The 19,331-nt window shown below is 58.3% G+C and overlaps 6 protein-coding genes across 6 annotated transcripts, besides 5 other annotated features; 3 read left to right on the top strand and 3 right to left on the bottom strand.

Moving 5' to 3' along the window:
* Positions 1–546: 546 nt before the first annotated feature.
* PAN0_001d0008 (uncharacterized protein) lies at positions 547–2,140 on the bottom strand (the record flags this gene model as incomplete). The annotated part of the gene is made up of 4 exons (XM_014803629.1): positions 547–718; positions 864–1,674; positions 1,780–2,006; positions 2,127–2,140. 4 exons carry the CDS (start codon positions 2,138–2,140, stop codon positions 547–549), a joined length of 1,224 nt encoding a protein of 407 aa, XP_014659115.1.
* A 56-nt stretch (positions 2,141–2,196) lies between these two features.
* Positions 2,197–2,682: a sequence feature (In-frame stop codon was detected at splice-junction site;~hypothetical protein).
* A 243-nt stretch (positions 2,683–2,925) lies between these two features.
* Positions 2,926–3,366: a sequence feature (In-frame stop codon was detected at splice-junction site;~hypothetical protein).
* Positions 3,367–3,466: 100 nt separating this feature from the next.
* Positions 3,467–3,486: a sequence feature (In-frame stop codon was detected at splice-junction site;~hypothetical protein).
* A 308-nt stretch (positions 3,487–3,794) lies between these two features.
* Positions 3,795–3,972: a sequence feature (In-frame stop codon was detected at splice-junction site;~hypothetical protein).
* Positions 3,973–4,054: 82 nt separating this feature from the next.
* Positions 4,055–4,408: a sequence feature (In-frame stop codon was detected at splice-junction site;~hypothetical protein).
* A 157-nt stretch (positions 4,409–4,565) lies between these two features.
* Positions 4,566–5,691, bottom strand: PAN0_001d0010 (monooxygenase; the record flags this gene model as incomplete). Its single annotated transcript, XM_014803630.1, has 2 exons — positions 4,566–4,610; positions 4,711–5,691. The coding sequence occupies 2 exons, from the start codon at positions 5,689–5,691 to the stop codon at positions 4,566–4,568; spliced, it is 1,026 nt and encodes a 341-aa protein (XP_014659116.1).
* Positions 5,692–7,170: 1,479 nt separating this feature from the next.
* Positions 7,171–8,270, top strand: PAN0_001c0011 (glycoside hydrolase family 43 protein; the record flags this gene model as incomplete). The annotated part of the gene is made up of 2 exons (XM_014803631.1): positions 7,171–7,473; positions 7,551–8,270. 2 exons carry the CDS (start codon positions 7,171–7,173, stop codon positions 8,268–8,270), a joined length of 1,023 nt encoding a protein of 340 aa, XP_014659117.1.
* A 421-nt stretch (positions 8,271–8,691) lies between these two features.
* On the top strand, positions 8,692–11,949 carry PAN0_001c0012 (ARM repeat-containing protein; the record flags this gene model as incomplete). The annotated part of the gene is made up of 1 exon (XM_014803632.1): positions 8,692–11,949. The coding sequence occupies one exon, from the start codon at positions 8,692–8,694 to the stop codon at positions 11,947–11,949; it is 3,258 nt and encodes a 1,085-aa protein (XP_014659118.1).
* A 162-nt stretch (positions 11,950–12,111) lies between these two features.
* PAN0_001d0013 (acyltransferase) lies at positions 12,112–16,709 on the bottom strand (the record flags this gene model as incomplete). The annotated part of the gene is made up of 2 exons (XM_014803633.1): positions 12,112–14,011; positions 14,233–16,709. The coding sequence occupies 2 exons, from the start codon at positions 16,707–16,709 to the stop codon at positions 12,112–12,114; spliced, it is 4,377 nt and encodes a 1,458-aa protein (XP_014659119.1).
* Positions 16,710–17,273: 564 nt separating this feature from the next.
* Positions 17,274–18,722, top strand: PAN0_001c0014 (PCI-domain-containing protein; the record flags this gene model as incomplete). The annotated part of the gene is made up of 1 exon (XM_014803634.1): positions 17,274–18,722. One exon carries the CDS (start codon positions 17,274–17,276, stop codon positions 18,720–18,722), a length of 1,449 nt encoding a protein of 482 aa, XP_014659120.1.
* Positions 18,723–19,331: the final 609 nt, after the last annotated feature.

Here is a 19,331-nt window from a genome sequence, read left to right on the forward strand (position 1 = left end):
CTCAATTTTGGAATTTCCTCTCGATTTTTTTTTGGCGGGGGCGCGTGCTCGTCTCGAACAGCAACGAACAACGGCATACCACTAGGTCAAAGTGAAAGCGCGGATCTTATCCTAAACATGAGAATACGTCGTCTGCGGACCCATTCGGGCTGGATTGGGTTTGTAGTGTGGGTTCACAGAAAACCCAAGCCGGGTAAGTTTCAGGGGGCTCCTGTCGGAGGGTGGGCTCCGTGTTGGGTGACCCGTGGTGTGTTCGCTCGGTACTCGACGCCCCGAATCCACCCGCCAAACAGAATGTTTCGGTGGTAATCTTGGGGGCTGGATACGCGATTCGGTTTGAAACGGCACGGGGAAGCTACGCTCACCAAATTAAACAACACGCTTTCAAAACTGTGTTTCTGCAATCGCAGACATATTCGGATGTGAGGGAGCATGCTTCCGCTCTTCGCTGAAGTGGAACGGCGAAAGACAGACAAGAATAAAGGACGCAAAATGTGAGCTGAGAGAGATACAGAAAAGCCAGGAAAGGGATACATTTGAGCAAGATCAGGACGAATAGATGAGGCTGCGTTCTCCGATTGCGTTACCATTGGCGTCAAGCTGGGGCGTGCAGACCTCACCAACACTTCCGTTACCAGCCTCGTCATCACACCTATCCATACGGCCTTCCACGCACTGTAAGATCGGGGTCCAGCCGATGCTGGCAGACACGCCAGCCCTGTGTAGGTGGGAGAGCGAGCATGTGGCGGGCGAGCGAGAAGACGAGGAAAATGAGCAAAAGAAGCAAGATGAGCAAGGTGAGCAAACGATGTTGAAGAGCAGAGGTCAAGCTCGGCTGCGCAAGACGGAAGTGGGCTACTCACGGGACCGACATGGTGTACTCGAGGGTGGTGCTGGTGGCTTCAGCAAAATCGAAGCCAACAGTGACCGACGCAATGCCGAAGGGGTCTCCGACAGAGGAGGAGAATGACGTGGTGGTGCTGACTTCTTGAGTCCCGCCTGACGAAACGTCGGCAGGGCCTTCCTGCACATCGGAGATCTGCCTAGTGTCTCCAGACCTGGTGTAGGTGCGTAGCTGTTCGAAGCTGTCGCAGTTTCGCTTTCGAAGTAGGTCTCGCTTGACCGAATTGCTGTTGCTGCTGCTGTTCTCGCCGTTGCCGTCTGAATGGTCGGTGACGCTGCCGCGTGATTCGATGGACACGGAGCTGGCAGCGAGCCCGAGCATGTTGCTGCGCAGAGTAGCTTCGTCAAGACGCTCTCCTCTGTATTCAGGTGGGTACCCGACTTGCTTGGGCTCGATCACGCGTCCATCCTTTCCAACGAGGAGGAGCGCACTGCCGCCGCCGCCCTGGCGTTTGAAGAGAGCTGCAAACATCTCAGACGTGCCGCGACGAGTCGAGCGTGCACCTACGCCGGTAGCCTCGTTGCACTCGGCGGTACCGCAGCAGCTTGAAAGCATGTAGGTCGCCTCCACAAAGATGGGAGCGCATACTGGATTGCGAAAGACGCCAACAACCTTGCCGCATCCTGGCTCACTGACATCGGCGGGCGAACGTACGATCGTCGCACAGTCTGGCGTGAAGTTCTGGATGTTCCAGTACGTCTCCCAAGTCGAAAGCTGCTTGTTGAAGGGTGGGTCAAAGTTGTCCGTCAGCGAGTTGCCCGAATCGTAGACTTGCCGGCGTCGAATCGATAATCAGAATATGAAGAAGAGGATAGAGGGATGAAAAATTTGGTAAGCCATTCCAGAGTCACGAAGCCCAACAGAGCTATTCTCACCTGCGCAGGCAGGATAAGGTTGGTTGCCGTAAATTGATACGGGGCAGTCCTGGCATCCCGAGTCGCGGCAGAGATCTGCCTCCTGTGCCTGGACAATGCTTGAAACGAGGAGCAGGGCGGCGGCAACCCAAGGGGCAAGCGAGGTGGTGCGCTGCATGACGACGTTCGGCAAGGATGGCAAAGGCGAGAAGGGCGCAGGAGGGGTACAGAGCGCGTCAAAGAAGATGCTGCTATCAGAAGAGGAAAGGGAGATTGTGTGCTGGGCGACAAATTTCAAGACTTTTCTTTCAAGCCCCTCTTTTAAGTGTTCAGACGGTTCTCAGAAAGCTCTCCTGGAGTTTCCAGACATGCGGTCGGGCATGCTTGGAGTTGGCGCAGGACTGGCGTCAACAGCTGCCGCCAAAATCTTCTGCTTCAATGTTTGCCAGAACTTGCGTTGCCGCTAAGATCGAGCAGCCAGATCGAAGGATGTCGGAACAGCCTGCCCCGGTCGCCGTCGAGATCGCAGGAAAGTACGTCAGACGAATTGTTGACTCGATCCTGCTGGAGCATGGCTGCGAACGTTGCTTACCCAGAGCGACCGAAGAGGCGATGAGCATCGAGACGAGGGGAGTGCGCGAGCCTCAGGCAGACGAGTTTTCCCGTGTCTCCGTTCCTATACCAAGTGATCTGCAGGGGGTCTTCTTCTCGCTTGAGCGTCCTGTCCGCAAGTCTTTGCGAGCTGCGGTGACACAGAAGCCGAGATCATCCGTGGTGTCTCGCCTTGCGTCTCGTGACCGACTTGGAGAAAAGCTGTCACCTTCTTCAACTTCTTCCTCTTCTCCTCTCCTTCCGGACGTCTCGCACCCAGCATTAGTCCCACAAGCACGAGAGAGAGAGGCAACAACAAAGTTCTTGGCACACGTAAGTGTAGGCGAAAATGCGTTTTGGCGAGCATGGAAGATGGCGTGGGAAAGGTCCCGCCTGACGGTGAATGCTTGGAGGCGGCAAACGTCACCACGAGCGAGTGTCTATCTTCAGCAGACAGATGTATCGACGCCGGGGGAGCAAACTCGGAGGATGTTCTCGGGATTTCTGGGAAGCGAGGTCGAGTGGCTCAGGAACCCGGGAACATGCAACGGTTGTTCTACGGCTTTTTTTTTTCAGGCACGTCAACAACAGCTGTCGACGCGAATCAAATGCAGGGCGTACCAGGGCGTACCAGTGGCAGGAGACGTGGAACGGAACTTTCAGAGCGGCTTCTACTCAGCTAGAGGGGCAGGGTCCACATCGTTGTGCTATTGCAGCCCGACTTGGCTGGCGAGGCGTTCCTGGATGGACGCGGCGTTTTTGGAAGGGCTCGACGGAAGGTCGGAACGCCAAGACCTGCTCCGCGCAGCGTTGCATATTCCCGAATCCGAAGCGTTCGGCTCGCACTTGGCCGATCTGCGCCATGCCTTCGATTTCCCCAGGCAAAAATTGACCGGAAATGCCAGACAATGCCGGAATGACGTCGTCGTGCTCCCTTGGAAGGCGGGCGCGGCGAGTTTCTTCGCCATTCAGTACTTTGCCCTCGCCCTTGCGTCCCATTCCGAGCGTGCTTGTACAGTAGCCGTGCGGGTCGTTTCCGTGTGGAAGCAGGCTGACTGCATTCCACGAGCTGCTGCCTCAATGCATGAATGCCAGGTCAATCCTTTCCACATCCTAGCGCATCGCCAAGACGTCCTAGTGAGTCTCACTTGCCGCGTTTATGTTGATGCGATGAGCACCGCTCTTCTTTTTCTTTGCTGGCCCGAGAGCTCGCATTCACATACGCACAGCAACTCTGCCAAGAAATATGACGCCAATCATCCGCACTGATGCAAGCAGCCTGATTTCCGCGGAATTCACCCCGAGTCTGCCTCTTGGCAAAAGGGTGTCAAGACACTTTGCTGAGAATGAACGAGTGGCAGTTGTAGAAAAGGGGCAACACTCCCACCACCCACCGCCTCGCACCTTCCTTTTACGCACAACTTTCTTCTGTGCTCTCTGGGTAGGAACGTGCCCACATACCAGCCCGTTTACAAGGCAACACAGCAAAACGCACATCCATCGCATCCCCAAGCTCTTCGATCATCGCACGAAGATGTCTGGAACAGGGGCGGCAGTGTGCAACGGCACGGCGCTTCCAACCTCGACGGCCTTCCAGATCGCGGCAGAACGTCCGTTTTGCGGGTATGTCGGCTCTTCGCCCTCTTCCTCGGGTGCGTCTGCGATCCAATCTTGCTGTGCTGGCCCAGTGCTGAACGGAAGCCAGTACGATGCCAGCGAAGCAGGCGCAGCGGCACCACGCAAGTATGAAGGCTGCATCGTCTACTGCCAGGTCGCCGAGAAGTTCGCACGACGACCTACCGAGTGGCAACGCTGTGTCGAGCCGCTCCTACCACCGTCTTCTGCGGGCGATCAATGGACTTGTGATGTCGGGAGGAACGTCTCGATCAGTGGTGCCATCGTAAATGGCTCCGAGTCCAACAACGGGGCCAATACCGGCTCTTCGAATGGAGCTGGAAGCGATTCTAAGATCACAGTGTCGAACATGCTCCTACCGCTGGTTCTCATGAGCCTTCTGGCTTTGCAGCTGGTCTTGCCCGCCGCCGCAGCAACAAGATGAGTGTCAGCGGTGGGCGCACCAGGTCGCTCCTACAATCTCGACAAGTTTTGTCATCGAATGGCCTTTGAAAGATAATCCACTATGATGCTCAGCCAAGCTTCCTTTCGAACCTTCGTCCTAACACGTTTCCTGCCACTACATCTCATTTGTATTTTGCCTACTTCAATACGACATGTCTCGCCGACGTTGGGCCTGTGCTGGGCTCGATGTAGTAACGCGGCAGTCAAACACACTGCAAGGCAGAACAGTGTTAGTCCGATTTTGCAAGGATGTCGCGGGCCAAGTTGCCGCGCTTTACTTACTTCATAGCACAAGTCACCGGCCCGAGTGTCCATAACGTTGCGGACCGAGACTTGATCGATTAGATTGCCAAAAGAGGGCAGCATATCGTCGATGGTGGCCTGGAAGGGCCCGTCATGGGTGCTGGCGCCTGGAAGATTGCCCGCATAGTCGCTGAGACGTTTGATGTCCTCATCTTGCCACAGGGCCCAGAGTCGATCGATCTGGGCGTGGTGGAGGAAGAAGAGCGGCTCATTCGGTGAGGAGGCTGGACCCATGTCGCCAGCAATGTACTGGTGCACGGCGCCGTGAGGGGTCCCTTCTACATAGTAGCGATAGTCGTTGAAGGCAGCGATCGCTTGTCCCTTTTGGACGGCGGTGGAGTTGAAATTGCCGATCAGAAAAGGGTTGTTCTCGAAGTTGCGTCGGAGCATGTGTGGGTCGCTGTAAGGTTCGTCATCGTCGCCCGGCATTATGTCCAGGGCGAAATGGCTAAAGGGACCTTGCGTTACAGTATTGGGGCTTTCGCCATCGCCGCTTCCACCAAAGCCATCGATAGGCGAGAAAATGGGGTCGATCTTCGGATTGCCCGTGTCGGCTGCCTTGGTCCAGTCCCAGTAGGGCGTAGGACCGGTGTATCCGCATGATTGAAGCGCTTTCTCGCGAGCCTGCACGAAGCGGCGATGCCAAGGTAGGAAGGCTGCAACAGAGTGGATGTTGTGGTTCTGCTGGATATGAATGGATGGAAAGTCGTCGTAGAGACTCTGCGAGGCGCTGATAGCTGTCTGAGAAGGCTTGGTCGTGAGGCACTTGACCGCGTCGAAATACGACTGCTTTTGGGCCGCGGATAGGGAGTTCCAGTTGACTCGCTGCTTGAGCGAGCTGCACTTTACGGAAACCCGCCCGTGCAGAGGACTGTGCTGTTGAGCTTCGAGAGGCAAGGACGCAGCCTGACGAGCTACCAACACGAGGAAAAGAGCAGAGAACCAAGGTACGGCAGACATAGCTGAGCAGGATCAAGGCAAGAGAGGCTGTTTGGGGGTCATGTGGACGAAGCTCCAAGCACAAAACGAACCCAGACTTTGTATGAAAGCTCTGATATGGAATCAAGGCGCCGATATCTCTTTCGCCACCCTCTTGCACATAGGATTATCTGGTAATGAGCTTGGTGAGAAGGTCCGGCACTGGCATCCGATCGGTGTGTTCATTGTTCAACGCCATTCAGAAGGCGGTGGGTTCGGGTATGCAGAGTGGGTGTCGGAATTGAGGCGCTGACCATTGTTATGTCTGCAGATCGGAGGGCTGCGTCGTCTTCTTACATGCGCAGACCAGGGCAGAAGAAAAGAATCGTCTTGCAGCTCGAAACGTAGCTCATGCGGGCTTCGCATATGCTCGATGTGTTTCCATGCAGGCGTAAGAGGCTAGCGTTCTGTCTCTGTCATATTGCCGATGCTTTCGCATTTGTGCCTTGGGCCCGTTGTTCGGCGTCAAGGGGCTCTTTGTGCGTCGTTCGGACCTCCAACGCCGCACCCCGGACTTGCGTGGTGGTGCGTTTCCTCAAAGCGGCCGACCCCTCGAATTTGAAAGGCTGCGCGGCGTCTAGAAATCGCCGGTGACGCCGCCAGCAGGCGGCGAGATGAGAAAATCTTCAGCCTTTCGTCGTTGGTCCCTGGTAAAATGCGACAGAGGATGACCGAGCCCAGGATAGGGAAGGTGCTGAGGCTGGTACGGAGAAATGGAATGTGTAGACCGAGATTCCCGAGGATGCCGACGTTTACCCGCGCCACGCACGTATCCTTCAGCTAGCGCCGGAAAAGCGCTTGCGGTAAGAACCGCAGATCAGCACCAAAAAGCTGTTTTCGGATGTAGCTTCCCTTTTGCCGATCGAACTAGTCGCTAGCCGAGTGATCGTGTTCGCATCCCTCTCATCCGGACAGCTAGATTCGCGAGCGAGGCATAGAGAATGCCGCAGCCAGTACAAGTTTCCCGTGCGTCTGTAAAGCGGGTCAGGCAGGTGTGTAAGGGCGGAGAGGTTGTAACTGTCCACCGAGCCTGGCAGCAGGTACTTCAAGCCAGCTGGCTGGGGCCCCGCAAAATATTCACTTTGCCGATCCTGGCGCGCTTGTCGCGAGGCCGAACTGATCCTGCCCCACACTCGATCGGCCGTTCTGCTCGGCCAGCCTCCGTACCAAATCTTCTAGAGATTGCCGAAAACGGCCACGAGACCTACTAGGCTTCGCACAGAGTAGCGAGATCACCGTTTATCCCGTAGAAAGTTACTGTTGGCAGACTGCTTTCCAGGTCCGTGGTACAGTGGCGTCTGCAGCTGGCAATGCAGCGGTGACACACGGGCGATATAAGCCCGCGGCATTCATGCGACTGGAGCCTCATCCCCCTATCCCTCCCTCCCTCCATTGGACCAGGCTGTGCACCTCCTTGCCTTGCTTCGTCCCCTTTCCTCCAAGCCACGCAACATCTTCGAGATGCGATCCTTCCCCGCCATTCTAAGCGCCGTCGTGCTCGCCATCTCAGGCGCTCGTCTCGTACAGGGATTGCCTGCACCTGAAATCAACGGCACGATGCTGCAAGAGAGAGCCAGCGGAGCTGCCGGCTTCCTTTCGGCCACCTTCCTCGGCGACGTACCCCACGTCTATCTTCACTACTCCAAGGCCAGTGCGCCTGTCACTTTCAGTGCCGTGTCGGGTTCCAAGGGCGAGCTGGTACCCACCCTGGGTACGAAAGGTGCCCGTGATCCTTACATTTTCCAGAACCGAGTCAACGGAAAGGTGAGCAGGGCTGTTGCAGAGAGTGAGAGCGATGGGCGGAAGCTGATGACTTGCGGCTATCATTGTGACTCGTACAGTTCTACATCCTGGCGACGGATCTGGACATCGGCAAGACTAACTGGGGCGATGCCCAGTCGCACGGCTCGCGTAGCATCCACGTCTGGGAGTCGAGCGACGGTGTGAACTGGTCGACCGAGCGACTGGTGCAGCTGATGGATTCAACGGCGGGATACGTGTGGGCGCCGTCCGCCACGTGGGATCCTGCGGCTAACGCTTATGCCGTTTTCTGGGCATCGCAGACGTACGCAGCTTCGGACACTGGTCACACTGGAACGCCCACAGGTCCGTTTGTCTACTATTCGCACACGACGGATCTGGTCAACTTTACCACGCCCAAGCGATGGGAGAGTGCCAACTTCGGCAACAAGGTGATTGACCAAGAGATCCTCGATCTGGGCAACGGCAACATGGTTCGATGGTACTCGGACGTCAGCGGCGGCACAGGCGTGGTGATGGACAAGACGTCCGGGGGGCTCTTCGGCACGTGGCAGCGCATCGGTAAGCCGGTCAACGTGGTGTGGGAAGGACCTGCGATCCAACGTGACATCCTCAACCCTTCCAAGTTCTACTTGTGGGAGGACAACTACGGCGGACCTGGCTACTCGTGTTTCCAGACGACCGATCTCTACACCATCCCCTACGCCGCCTGCGACCCGGCTCTCTCTCCTTCCGGCATGCGCCACGGGGCTGTGGTGCAGGTGGACCAATCGGTGCTCTCCGGCCTCGAGTCTGCTTGAACGACCGCTGAGCTTTGCTCGCAAGTCAGGCATGCGCACACCAACGATTATCCTCGATTCAATGTCCTTTTCCGATCGATCGAGAAGCAAATGGCACCTTCTTTCTGTGTTAGCGAGTGATTGACGTGAGGCTTCCGGTGTTGAAAAAGCAAGTTTGTGGGCGGCTCCTTGCCTGTCCGGGCGAAGCCAGCCACAACCCGGAACCCGGAAGCTGAAGGAGTCGGCAAATGTGCGGGACAGCAATCGGGAGGCCCAGTGTTCATCCATCGGGCTTTTTTTCCGCTCGAGAAAGATTGAGCAACGCGACGCAGCGGTCGAAAAAAGCGCCTTGCTCGAGACCAACACTTGGCAACGTTTGGTTTGACCACCAGGACGATCCACGGCACCATCGTCGCGCTGCGCACTGATCAGCATCGCCAACATGGAGCAGCAGCTAGCGGCGTGTCTGGAGGCAACTCTCTCGCCTGACGCGGCGCTGAGAACCAACGCCGAGTCACAGCTGGAGTCGTTGCGTGCGCCAGAGCACGACCCACTGGGCCACGCCGGCCTCGGCTTCGTCAAAGTGCTGCTCGACCCCTCGACACCCGTTTACATCCGCCAATCTGCGGGCCTTGCCCTCCGCAAGTACATCACAGCCAGATGGTCGCCCTACTTTGACGGCTTTGTCGGGTCCGCCGTCGATGTGAGCGTCAAGCAGCAGATCCGCAGCGCTCTCCTTCCTGGCCTCAGCGATCCGGTACGCAAGATCCGCCTCGCCACGTCCTACGCCATCTCCACCATTGCAGGTCCCGACTATCCGGACGAGTATCCGGACCTCTTGCCTCACATCCAGCAGCTCCTTGCGCATCCAGAACCCAACGGCTTGCATGGAGCCATGACGCTCCTCTCCGAATTCGTCCGCGTCGAGATGGACGAAGTGCAATTGATCCAAGTGGCAAAAGAGATCCTGCCTGCCCTGGAACAGGTCCTTGCGCTCGAGGATGCTCACAGCGCCTATGTCCGAGCGAGGTGCGTGCTCGTCTTCCGCCAGTGCCTCACCACACTCTACATGGTCAAGGAAACCTTCCCGGATGTCGTCAAGCAAGCTTCCAGCACCATTCTTCCACGCTGGCTCTCCATCATGCACTCGATGCTCTCCTACGATGCCGCCGCGCAGCTTGGCGCAGACCTCCAGCAGAACTGGGGCACGCTTGCAGTCCGCAACGAGATCTTCAAGACCCTCAAGGTGGCCGCACTCTTCCGCTCGCAGTTCAAGTCTCATCTGCACGCCTTCATCCAGTCTTCGCTCGCCAACCTCGTCTCGCTCCTTCCGCCCTTTCGTCAGCTCCACCTGTCAAACGCCTCGGACGTCGGCGTGCCTTCGTCGGAAGAAGGTGATGACGACGTGGCCTCCGATGTGCCCTCTCTCGTCTCTTCGATCCTCGACTTCATCAACGACGCCTCTCGCGGCGATCGTTGTCGCGACATTTTCATCAGTGGCGGCACTGGAGGAAACGGCAACGAGACTCCAGCTTTGCAGCAGCTCATCGGCCTCCTCCTCGTATACATCGACATGACCACCGACGACGAGGACAACTGGGCCACCGATGCAAACGCTTTCATCGCAGACGAAGACGACGAGACGCTCGCCTATAGCCTCCGCATCGCCGTCGCCGACCTGCTGGGCATGCTCATCGAGGACTTCCCCGTCCCAACTCTCCGCTCCATCGGCCAACAGGCCCACCAGCTCGTCGACCGTGCCAACGCCGACAGGGCCAATGGAGACCAGGACTGGTGGAAGATTCACGAGGGCGTCTTGACCGCCATCGGCAACAATGCAGATGCCATCATCGACATCGTCGACTCGCAATCCCAAGGCAAGCAGATCCTCGACCTTGAATCCATCTTCACCACCATCGTCCTGCCCAACGTCGGCAACGACGCGCCTCCATTCTTGCAGGGACGCGGCTTCGTCTTTGCTTCTCAATTTGCCACTTCTCTTCCGGCTGAGCTCGCCGTGCAATTTCTGGACGCTGCCGTCAACGCCATCGAATCCGACAGCGCCTCGCTTCCCGTCAAGATCTCGGCGGTGCGAACGGTCAAGAACTTCTATCGACATCTTCCATCAAGCGTCGTCGGCCCTTATGCTCCACGCATCATCCAGAAGCTCGGCCCTCTGCTCACACAGGCCTCAGAGGATACCCTCATCCTCATCATCGAGACCGTCCAAGCAGTCATCGTCGAAGAGACGGATGACGGCGCAGCCAGCACGGCCGCTCTCGTCGAGCCCGCGACCGTCGGCGAGATCGTCAAGGCAGCCCTTCAGGTGTGGGCTCCGAACGCCAAGGACATTATCCTGCTTTCCGTCATTTCGGATCTACTCGAGTCCCTGTCTGGTTCCAAGCAGCCCGGCGTGTCCCAGATCATCGTGCAGCAGAGCCTGCCCTTCCTGGCGGCAGCAATCGGCTCGAGCTTGTCCGATCAGAACACATCGACTGCCGACGACGAGCCTTCGGCGCTCGCCGAGACTGCGATCGAGCTGGTCAAGAGTGTGCTTGATGGCGCACCTCCAGCGGCCCTTCGTGGCGCTGTCAACGTCGTCTGCCCAAACCTGTTCCATGTGCTGTCTGTGAGCCAAGATCGAGATGTCCTCCAAAACGGCATCCAGTGCATGACCGTTCTCGTCAAAAAGTGCACATCCGAGCTTCTGGACTGGAAAGATCCCAATGGACAGACCACGTCGGTGGACGCCATGCTCCAAATCATCGCCAAGCTGCTCGCTCCCTCGGACGACTCGGAAAGCGGTGGCCTGGCCGTGGGCGACCTTGTCGTTGCAATTCTCAGGAAGGCCGGCGATCGAGTCGCCCATGTTCTGCCCGAGCTCGCCAACGCGATGGTTCAGCGCCTCTCCACGGCGCAGACGGCCACTTTCACACAGTCGCTCATCATGCCGATAGCGTACCTGATGCACGAGAGCGACGAGCAGGCCAAGCAGGTCATGGATCTGCTCGAGTCTGTTCAGGTCGCGTCGTCGTCACAGGCTCCCGGCAGCGAAAGCGGCGACGGCCTTGAGGTGCTGTGCAAGAAGTGGGTCGACAATGTCGAGACCTTCCAAGGATTCTGGGCGCAGCGCGTCAGTGCGCTTGCTCTGGCAAAGGTGCTCGACAGCAGACGCCCATTCCTGAACACGATCAACGTGCGAGGCGATATTCTGCCGGACACTTCGGGCATCATCCGCACTCGCTCGCGCGCAAAGACGATGCCGCATCAGTATACCAGCGTGCCGATGTTTGCCAAGATCATCAAGGTGCTCCTGAAGGAATGGAGCTCTGCTTCGCATGCCGGCGGCGGCGGCGCAGGTGGCAGGGGGGATGGCGCACGGACACCCGAAACGGACGATGAGGACGGCGAGTGGGACGACGAGTATGAGCCGCGCGGACAAGGCAACGACGAATTTGCCTTCCTCTCGGACATGCTTGGACCTGGCGGACTGGACGCGCTTCAGAACGACGACGACCTGGCGCTGGAGGACGACGAGGATCTCAAGTCGGATCCTGTCTACAGCATGGACCTTAAGAGCTGGCTCTCGCAGTATCTGCAACATCTGGCTCAGACGGCAGGCCGTTCGTCGTTCGAATCGCACGTGTCGCCGCATCTCAACGCAGAAGAGGCCTCGATGCTCAACTCGATTCTGTCCTGATCTCGCGAATTGAAGACACTCGACGTTTTGCATTTGCCTGACAGCCATGCTCACAGCGCGACCATAAAGCTTCTCGGCAGGCACAGTCTGAAAGCTTTGACTACACGCGAAAAGCTGGTTGCAATGAGCGGTGAGATACGCTTGTTGCTGTGCGTGCGATGCTCAGTCGATGGTGAGCTGAGCATCAACCTGTTCGAACGAGTCGAAAAAGTGCTTGAAGAGCTCGATCTTGTAGGCAACGTCTTTGGTGCCGCACGTCTCGCGGATCGAGTGCATCGAGAGCTGTGGGTTGCCGAGGTCGAGGGTGCGGATGCCGAGCTTGCTGAGCATGGGACCGATGGTGGAGCCGCAGGGCATGTCGTTCTTGACGACAAACGACTGCAGAGGCACCTGTGCGCGCTGGGCGATGCGTCGGATGAGGAAAGCGGTGGGACCGGTGGTGGCATATCGCTGCTTGACGTTGGTCTTAATGACGGGTCCGCCGTTGATCTTGGGGCGGTGGTTCTCCTCGTAGAAGGAGGGGTAGTTGGGGTGGAAGCCGTGCGCCATGTCCGAGGAGAGAAGGAAGGATCGTGCGATGGCCTGCTCGTACAGATTCGAGGCTGCGGGAGCCGAGGAGGCGGAAGACGCGATGGGCAGGGCGACGAGGCGCTGAATGAGACTGGGGAGCATGTTGGATTCGGCGCCGTGGGTGGAGACGGAGCCGACCTCCTCGTTGTCGAAGAGAGCGATGGCGCGGATGGAGGAGGATGCGTTGAGCGACGCGGCGGAGGAAAGCGACTCGATGAGCGCTTCGGTGGCACAGAAGCACGACATCTGGTTGTCGAGGCGGGGCGAGTGAATGAATTCGTTGTTGATGCCGCCGATCGAGGCTGGCTGGGTGTCGTAGAGGCTGAGCTCAAAGTCCTGGATCTGCTCGACCGAGATGCCGAGTTCGGATGCGAGGAGGTCGAGCAGGATCGAGTGGTGCTTTTCGGCCATGACGGGCGAGCCGACTGCCTGCGGGGTGACCTTGGCAGCCTCGGCGGCCTCGTCGGCGCGCTTGTTGAGCTGCTCGGTGGCGAGGCCGAGGATGGGGACGGTGTTGTCCTCGACGTTGAACTTGAAGGCCTCGTTGACGGTGCGGTTGAGGTGTATGGCGAGGGTGGGGATGCGGAGGATGGGGCGCTTGATGTGGACGAGCTTGCCGGTGAAGGCGTCGTGGTTCTTGGAGTCCGAAACGATAACCCTGCCGGCGACGCCGAGGTCGCGGTCGAACCACGAGGCCCAGATGCCGCCGCCGTAGGTCTCTACGCCGCACTGAAGGTAGCCTTCCTTGGCCTTTCGGGAGACGGGCTTGATCTGGAAGTTGGGAGAGTCGGTGTGGGCGCCAACGACGTGGACTCCGTTGCCAGGCTGGTACTTTGCACCGACGGCGAATGCAACGATGGCGGACTGGTTGCGGGTGAAGTAGTACTTGCCGCCCTGCTTGACCTTGTTGTCCCACAGCTCGTTCTCCTTGACTCGGACGAAGCCGGCGGCGTCGAGGAGGGCCGAGGTGGTGGCGACAGCGTGGAAGGGAGTGGGGCTGGCGTCAACGTACTCGAGGAAGCGGCGAGCGGCGGCGATGTCGTCGTCCTTGGCGGCCTTGTCAGCCGAAGCGGCCGGGGCGGAGGTAGATGAAGAGGCCATGGTGGCTACCGAGCGGGAAGCAGTGTTGGTCTGTCCGAACCGAACAGAGGCGGCGGTGACGAGCTTGATGAATGCGTGCGCCGACAGCTTGATGATGGAAAGGACGGATCGAGCAGAACCTGCCTCGATAGTCCAGAAGCAGTGAGTGACGAGGGGCGGAGAATACGCGTGTGTGAGCCGGGAGGGAAGCAAGAAGAGGGGCCAGGGGATGCCGCCGGATAAGCTGCGTTGGGTGAGGATGTCGTGCGGAGAAGATGTGGCGGACGAGCAAATCAGAATCCGACTTGGGGCAGAGGGGGCCAAAGGTGGCCAAAGCATCCAACCAAAGACAGCAGCGCTTCCAACTTCGGAACAGCAGCGTCCGAGCGCCGGTTTGGATGCCGAGCCAAAACTCAACCCACACGCGAAGAAAAGCAGAATCCAACATGTCGAAAGTCGCTTCGAGCCCAGCCAAACGGACGATGCGCATCCCTCAAACAGCAGGCTGACTAGACGAACATTTGATTCGGCCGTGCATACAGCCTGTCCGATAGACGGAAATGGTATCGAGATTGCTATTCCCCGTAGAGCATGATAGAGAAAAGAGCTTCTCCCGGAACGTAGCGTATTTACATCTGCGCCTGTCGCTGCTTGATGGCCGACTCTTCCACGACCGAGGGCATGTACAGAGACGTGTACTTGCGCACCTTGGCGCCGACATTCTGCTCTCGTCGGTCCTTGCCCTCGCGTCGGAACTGGGAGAGGTGGTCGATGTAGTCGGTCAGCTTGGACGTCTGCGAGGGCCAGAAGCTTGGGTGCAGAGACATGATCGGCACGGGCTTCTGATGCGACGATTTCTTGCGCAGAATCATACCCATCTCCTCCATCCTAGTGAAAGCCTGCGATAGTGTGGCCGCATTGATGGACTCGAGGTACGACAGCTCGCCTTGCGCGTAGAGCGTCTTGCCGAGTAGCTGCGTGTGCTTTTCGAAATCCTTGGCTGCAAACCAGGGCAGCTTGCTCTCCGGGTAGCCTTTCTCCTCGGCGCCCTGCGGGATCAGCGAGAGCAGCGACACGGCCGCCAGCCAGTATCCTTCAATGAACGGCCAAATGAGGAAGAGGAAGGAGTCAAAGTTCTCTCGGCCATTCTCGCGCTCCTTGAGGCTGAGCTCGATCGAGCCGCCCTCGTCGCGCTTGATGTCCGGGTGCTTGTCCAGAATTCCGTCGGCGACCATGCCATCGACGGTGCGGTCGACGTTGATCTCGAGCGAGTCAACCCCGAACACAAACTCGTTGCGCAGCACCGAGGAGATGAAGAGACACTCGTTCAGCATGTCCTGTCGCGTCATCCTCTGCATCGGTGCGGTGCCGCCCTGCTTGACCTTCGTGTAGAGCGCCGCAGCTGCGAGCGACTCGGACACAAAGATGTGAATGACCTGATTGCGGTAGAAGCTGAGCTCGAAGCGCTTGACCGGCACAAACGTCGGCTCCATCACATCCCTCTCCTCGGCGATCAGACCCTTCATGACGGTGCTGAGCGCGCGGTCCACCACCTCGCCCGTGTTCATCGCACCAAAGTCGGCCACGGTGAAGCCCTTCTTGACGATGGCTGCTCGGAGCCACTCGACCCTGCGGATGAGCTCACTTCGCGACACGCCGCGTCCTCGCAGGATGAGCACGACCGTGCCGATCAGAGCAGCCGGCATGATCACCGAGACCTTGTTAATGTCGGCGAGAACGCGGTAGCCGAGCGCCTTGAGTAAAAGCATCTTGTGCCTCTCGTTGTTGGCCGGGTCCAGCTCCACCTTTTCGTCCTTGTAGCCAGGCGCGGCTCGGCGATCCTTCTGCTCCTTGATGAAGCCTTGCAGGGACCAGGGTGTATCGAAGCGGATGTCGATGCGGCCCATCTTGAGTTGCAGCAGCGACGAGCTGCCCGAGAGCAGACCGAGAAGAGACTCGGCCTCCTTTGGCTTGCCAAGCAGCTCCGATACGTATGTCTCGGACTCGATGACCGAGTCGTATTGGAGGCTGACGGGACAGATCCACACATCGTCGGTTCGTCCGTTGAGCAGACCCTCGACGACGTACTTGAGAATGCCGAGCTTGGGAGGCAGCAGCTTGCCCGTTCGGGAGCGGGTCCCCTCGATGAAGCACTCGAGATTCTTGCCGCTGGCGAGAAGCGTTTCGACGTACTCTTTGATGACAGCAGGATACAGCTGGTCGCCGGAAAAGGTGCGACGAATGAAGAAGGCGCCTCCCTTGCGAAGGACGTCACCGAGCACGGGCAGGTCGAGATTCTCGCCAGCGATGATGTGCGGAAGGGCGATGCCGAGACGGAACATGAGCCATGAAACGGTGAGGTAGTCGATGTGCGACTTGTGGCAAGGAAGGAAGAGGATGCTCTGCTTGCGTTCTGCGGCATACGCGGCGACCCGGCGGAGTTCGAGCACCTGCGGAACGCTGATGTGGATGCCTTGGTGGTACATTCTGGCGAGAATGTTGTTGACGGTGGCAGCGAAGAACTTGAGGAAAGAGAGCGAGTCGATGCGCGCCACGCTGACCTGGAGGATGGCGAGCGCCTCTTCGCGCAACTGCTGTTCGATCTGGCGGCGCTTTCGCTCCTTGAAGATGGCGAGATTCTTCTGCGTTTTATTGGGACCAGTGGGAGATGCGGGTGACTGGTCTGGCAGGAGGCGATCGACGCGACTCGATGCGAGCTTGCGAATGCGATCTTGCACCTGTTCGCTGTTGAGCACGGCGCGGATGCTCTCCTCGGAGCATCCATTGTAGAGGATGGGTGCGCCGATGTAGTTTGAATAGCCACGCCAGCCGGTCCCCTGACCGTATGCAACGAATTGCTGCAAGAATTCGAAGGGCGACTCGCGAAAGTGTGCCTTGTACGCAGCAACGACGTTGAGATCGCCGAGCTTGTGCTCCTCGTCGGTGAGGATGCCGGCCCTGTCGGCAAGATGTCGGTCCTGACGCCGCGACGAGCCCAAGTCGCCCAGCTGCTTTTTCAACGCCGAGGTCTCGTGGCTCGCCGAAGGAAGTCTGGTCTCAGAGGGCGGAAGAGACCGAGAGCCCGTTTGCGCGTTTGTATTGCGCGTCATCGTGGGGTGATGGAGCCGCTGATGGTGGTCCAACGCGCCGGGTCGAATTCCGTCAAGCGCTCTGTCACCGTCGTGCCGTCCAGTTCCGTGCGAATAGAGTGCTAGCCTCGTGGCTGCTGCAAGCAATGCTGCGCTGAGGAAGAGGCCGACGGTGGTTGATGGAGATGCAGGGACGTAGGTGAAGCGGTGGAAGCTCCAGTGACGCAACTGAAACCCGCCGCCCTAGGAGTGCGTGCTCGTTTCACCCTGGTTCTGCCGCTCGAATTTCGACGTTTCCGACGCTCTTCAAAGCTGCGGGATGCGGGGAAAGCGAGAGTGGATTTTTTCGAACAGTGTTAGGTCAGATTCTCACCTTTTTCGACCCGACGCGCACGGGTCAGCCTTCGGCTTCGCAAGCTCCACATGAGAGGGTCCGAGGAAAACTGCGCCGCCATCGTTCCTCCTCGACAGCGCAAAGCCACGCACATTCACCCCTCATCACGCTGAGTGCACATTCGAGGGCGGCTCTAGCCCATCCAAGGATCTTCACACCAGCTGCTGCACGGCGAGAGCAAGATAGCAACCATGTCGGACGAAGAATTCATCATGGATGATGCGGCGGATGAGGACTACGACTTTGAGTACGAGGAGGACGATGATCTCGAAGATGCCGATGCCGACATCGAAAACATGTACTACAATGCCAAGAGCATCAAGGACCACGACCCCGATGGCGCCATCCGCGAGCTCAAGGCGGTCGTCGATGGCGAAAAGGAAAAGGGCGACTGGGGCTTCAAGGCCCTCAAGCAGCAGACCAAGATCAACTTCCACCGCGGGCGCCACGCCGAGGCCCTCGACTCGTACACACAGCTGCTCTCGTATACCAAGAGCGCCGTCACACGCAACTACTCGGAAAAGTCGATCAACAACATCCTCGACTATGTCTCCAACGCCACCGACGTCGGTCTTGCCGAGATGCAGTCGTTCTACGACGTGACCAAGTCCGCCCTCGAGGATGCCAAGAACGAACGGCTGTCCGTCAAGACTGACCTGAAGCTCGCGCGCATCTGGTTGGCTCGCAAGGAGTGGAATCGACTCGCCAAGTCACTCAAAGAGTTGCGCGCCTACTGCACCAGCCAAGACGGCACCGACGACCAATCCAAGGGCACCATCCTCCTCGAGGTGTTTGCGCTCGAGATTCAGATGTATGGCGAAGTAGGCAACTTCAAGAAGCTCAAAGAGGTGTACAACTCGACGTTGCAGGTCAAGAGTGCCATTCCGCATCCGCGCATCATGGGCGTGATTCGCGAGTGCGGTGGCAAGATGCATATGTCGGAGAAGAACTGGGCGGCGGCGCAAGTCGACTTCTTCCAGGCCTTCCTCAACTACGATGAAGCAGGCAGTACGCAGCGCGTGCAGGTGCTCAAATACCTCGTGCTTGCCCACATGCTCATGGGAAGCGACATCAACCCGTTCGACTCGCAAGAGACGAAGCCGTACAAGAACGATCCGGAGATCGTGGCCATGACCAACCTCGTCTCGGCGTACCAGCGCAGAGAGGTGCACGAGGCCGAAAAGATCCTGCGCGAAAACAAGCGCACGATTCTCGACGATCCCTTCATCAAGGCGTACATTGACGATGTGCTGCGCGGGCTGCGGACACAGTATCTCATCGACACCATGCGGCCGTATTCGCGCATTCAGCTGGGCTACCTGGCGCAGCAGCTCAACATCAGCGTGGACAAGGTGGAAAATCTTCTGATCTCGCTCATTCTGGACGAGAGCATCAAGGCGCGCATCGATCAGGTCGGTCAGTATGTGGAGCTGGATCGCTCGGCAACCAGTTCCAGCAAGCCCCGCTACCAGGCGCTGGACAAGTGGAAGAGCGAGCTGGACCGTGCAGGCGCATCGGTCCATGGCAAGCATGCTGGCGGTGCGGCGAGCGGATCGGGCGCGAGCATCGGCGGATCTTTTCTGCGCATGGGCGTCGGCATGGGCGGTATGGCAGCTAGCCTCGGCCCGTCGCTTCGATAGGTATCCCGCGCGGCGGGCTTGATCATCTGTACTTGTATGACTCTCTGCAATTTGTCTTGATCGTCTTCGCACGCCAAACGTGTAGGCTCACGAGGTCACTGAGGAGCGTCTAATGCGAGGTGTTTCAAAACAGCAGGAGAGCTGGACGTCGCGGCGAGAACCCCGAGCCGAGCGCGCAAAGCACGATCAAAAGGACGTTCCTGGATTCTCACGAACCCGCCAACACGTTGAAGCAGACCGAGGCCTCTCGGCTGCGTTGGGAATCGTCGTAAGGCGGGCAGCAAATGTCAACTGCACGGCATCTGAAGACCGGCAGAGCTAAGCCGTCCAGGCAAGCGTCACGGGTCGAAGGGCGGGCACATGTCTCTTTACGTCATCGACAGCATGAAGCGTCGATGGGCCGCGAGCGGTGCGCGCTCTTGCCAAAAAAATCCGAAACGCTCGAATCAATTCTCCGATGCTGCGCTCTGCTGGGCGGATTTGCTGTCACGGCGAAAAAAGGAAAAAGAACAGAAAAACTCCGATGTGCCGTCATCTCGCCTGTCGCATGAGCCGCCGTTTGGTTGTGCGGCTGACCGTGCTTTAAATAATTCTTAGCCGCCGCGGATA

The sequence above is a fragment of the Moesziomyces antarcticus genome (genome assembly GCF_000747765.1).
Source record: "Moesziomyces antarcticus DNA, scaffold: scaffold_v10001, strain JCM 10317, whole genome shotgun sequence".
Taxonomy (NCBI): domain Eukaryota; kingdom Fungi; phylum Basidiomycota; class Ustilaginomycetes; order Ustilaginales; family Ustilaginaceae; genus Moesziomyces; species Moesziomyces antarcticus.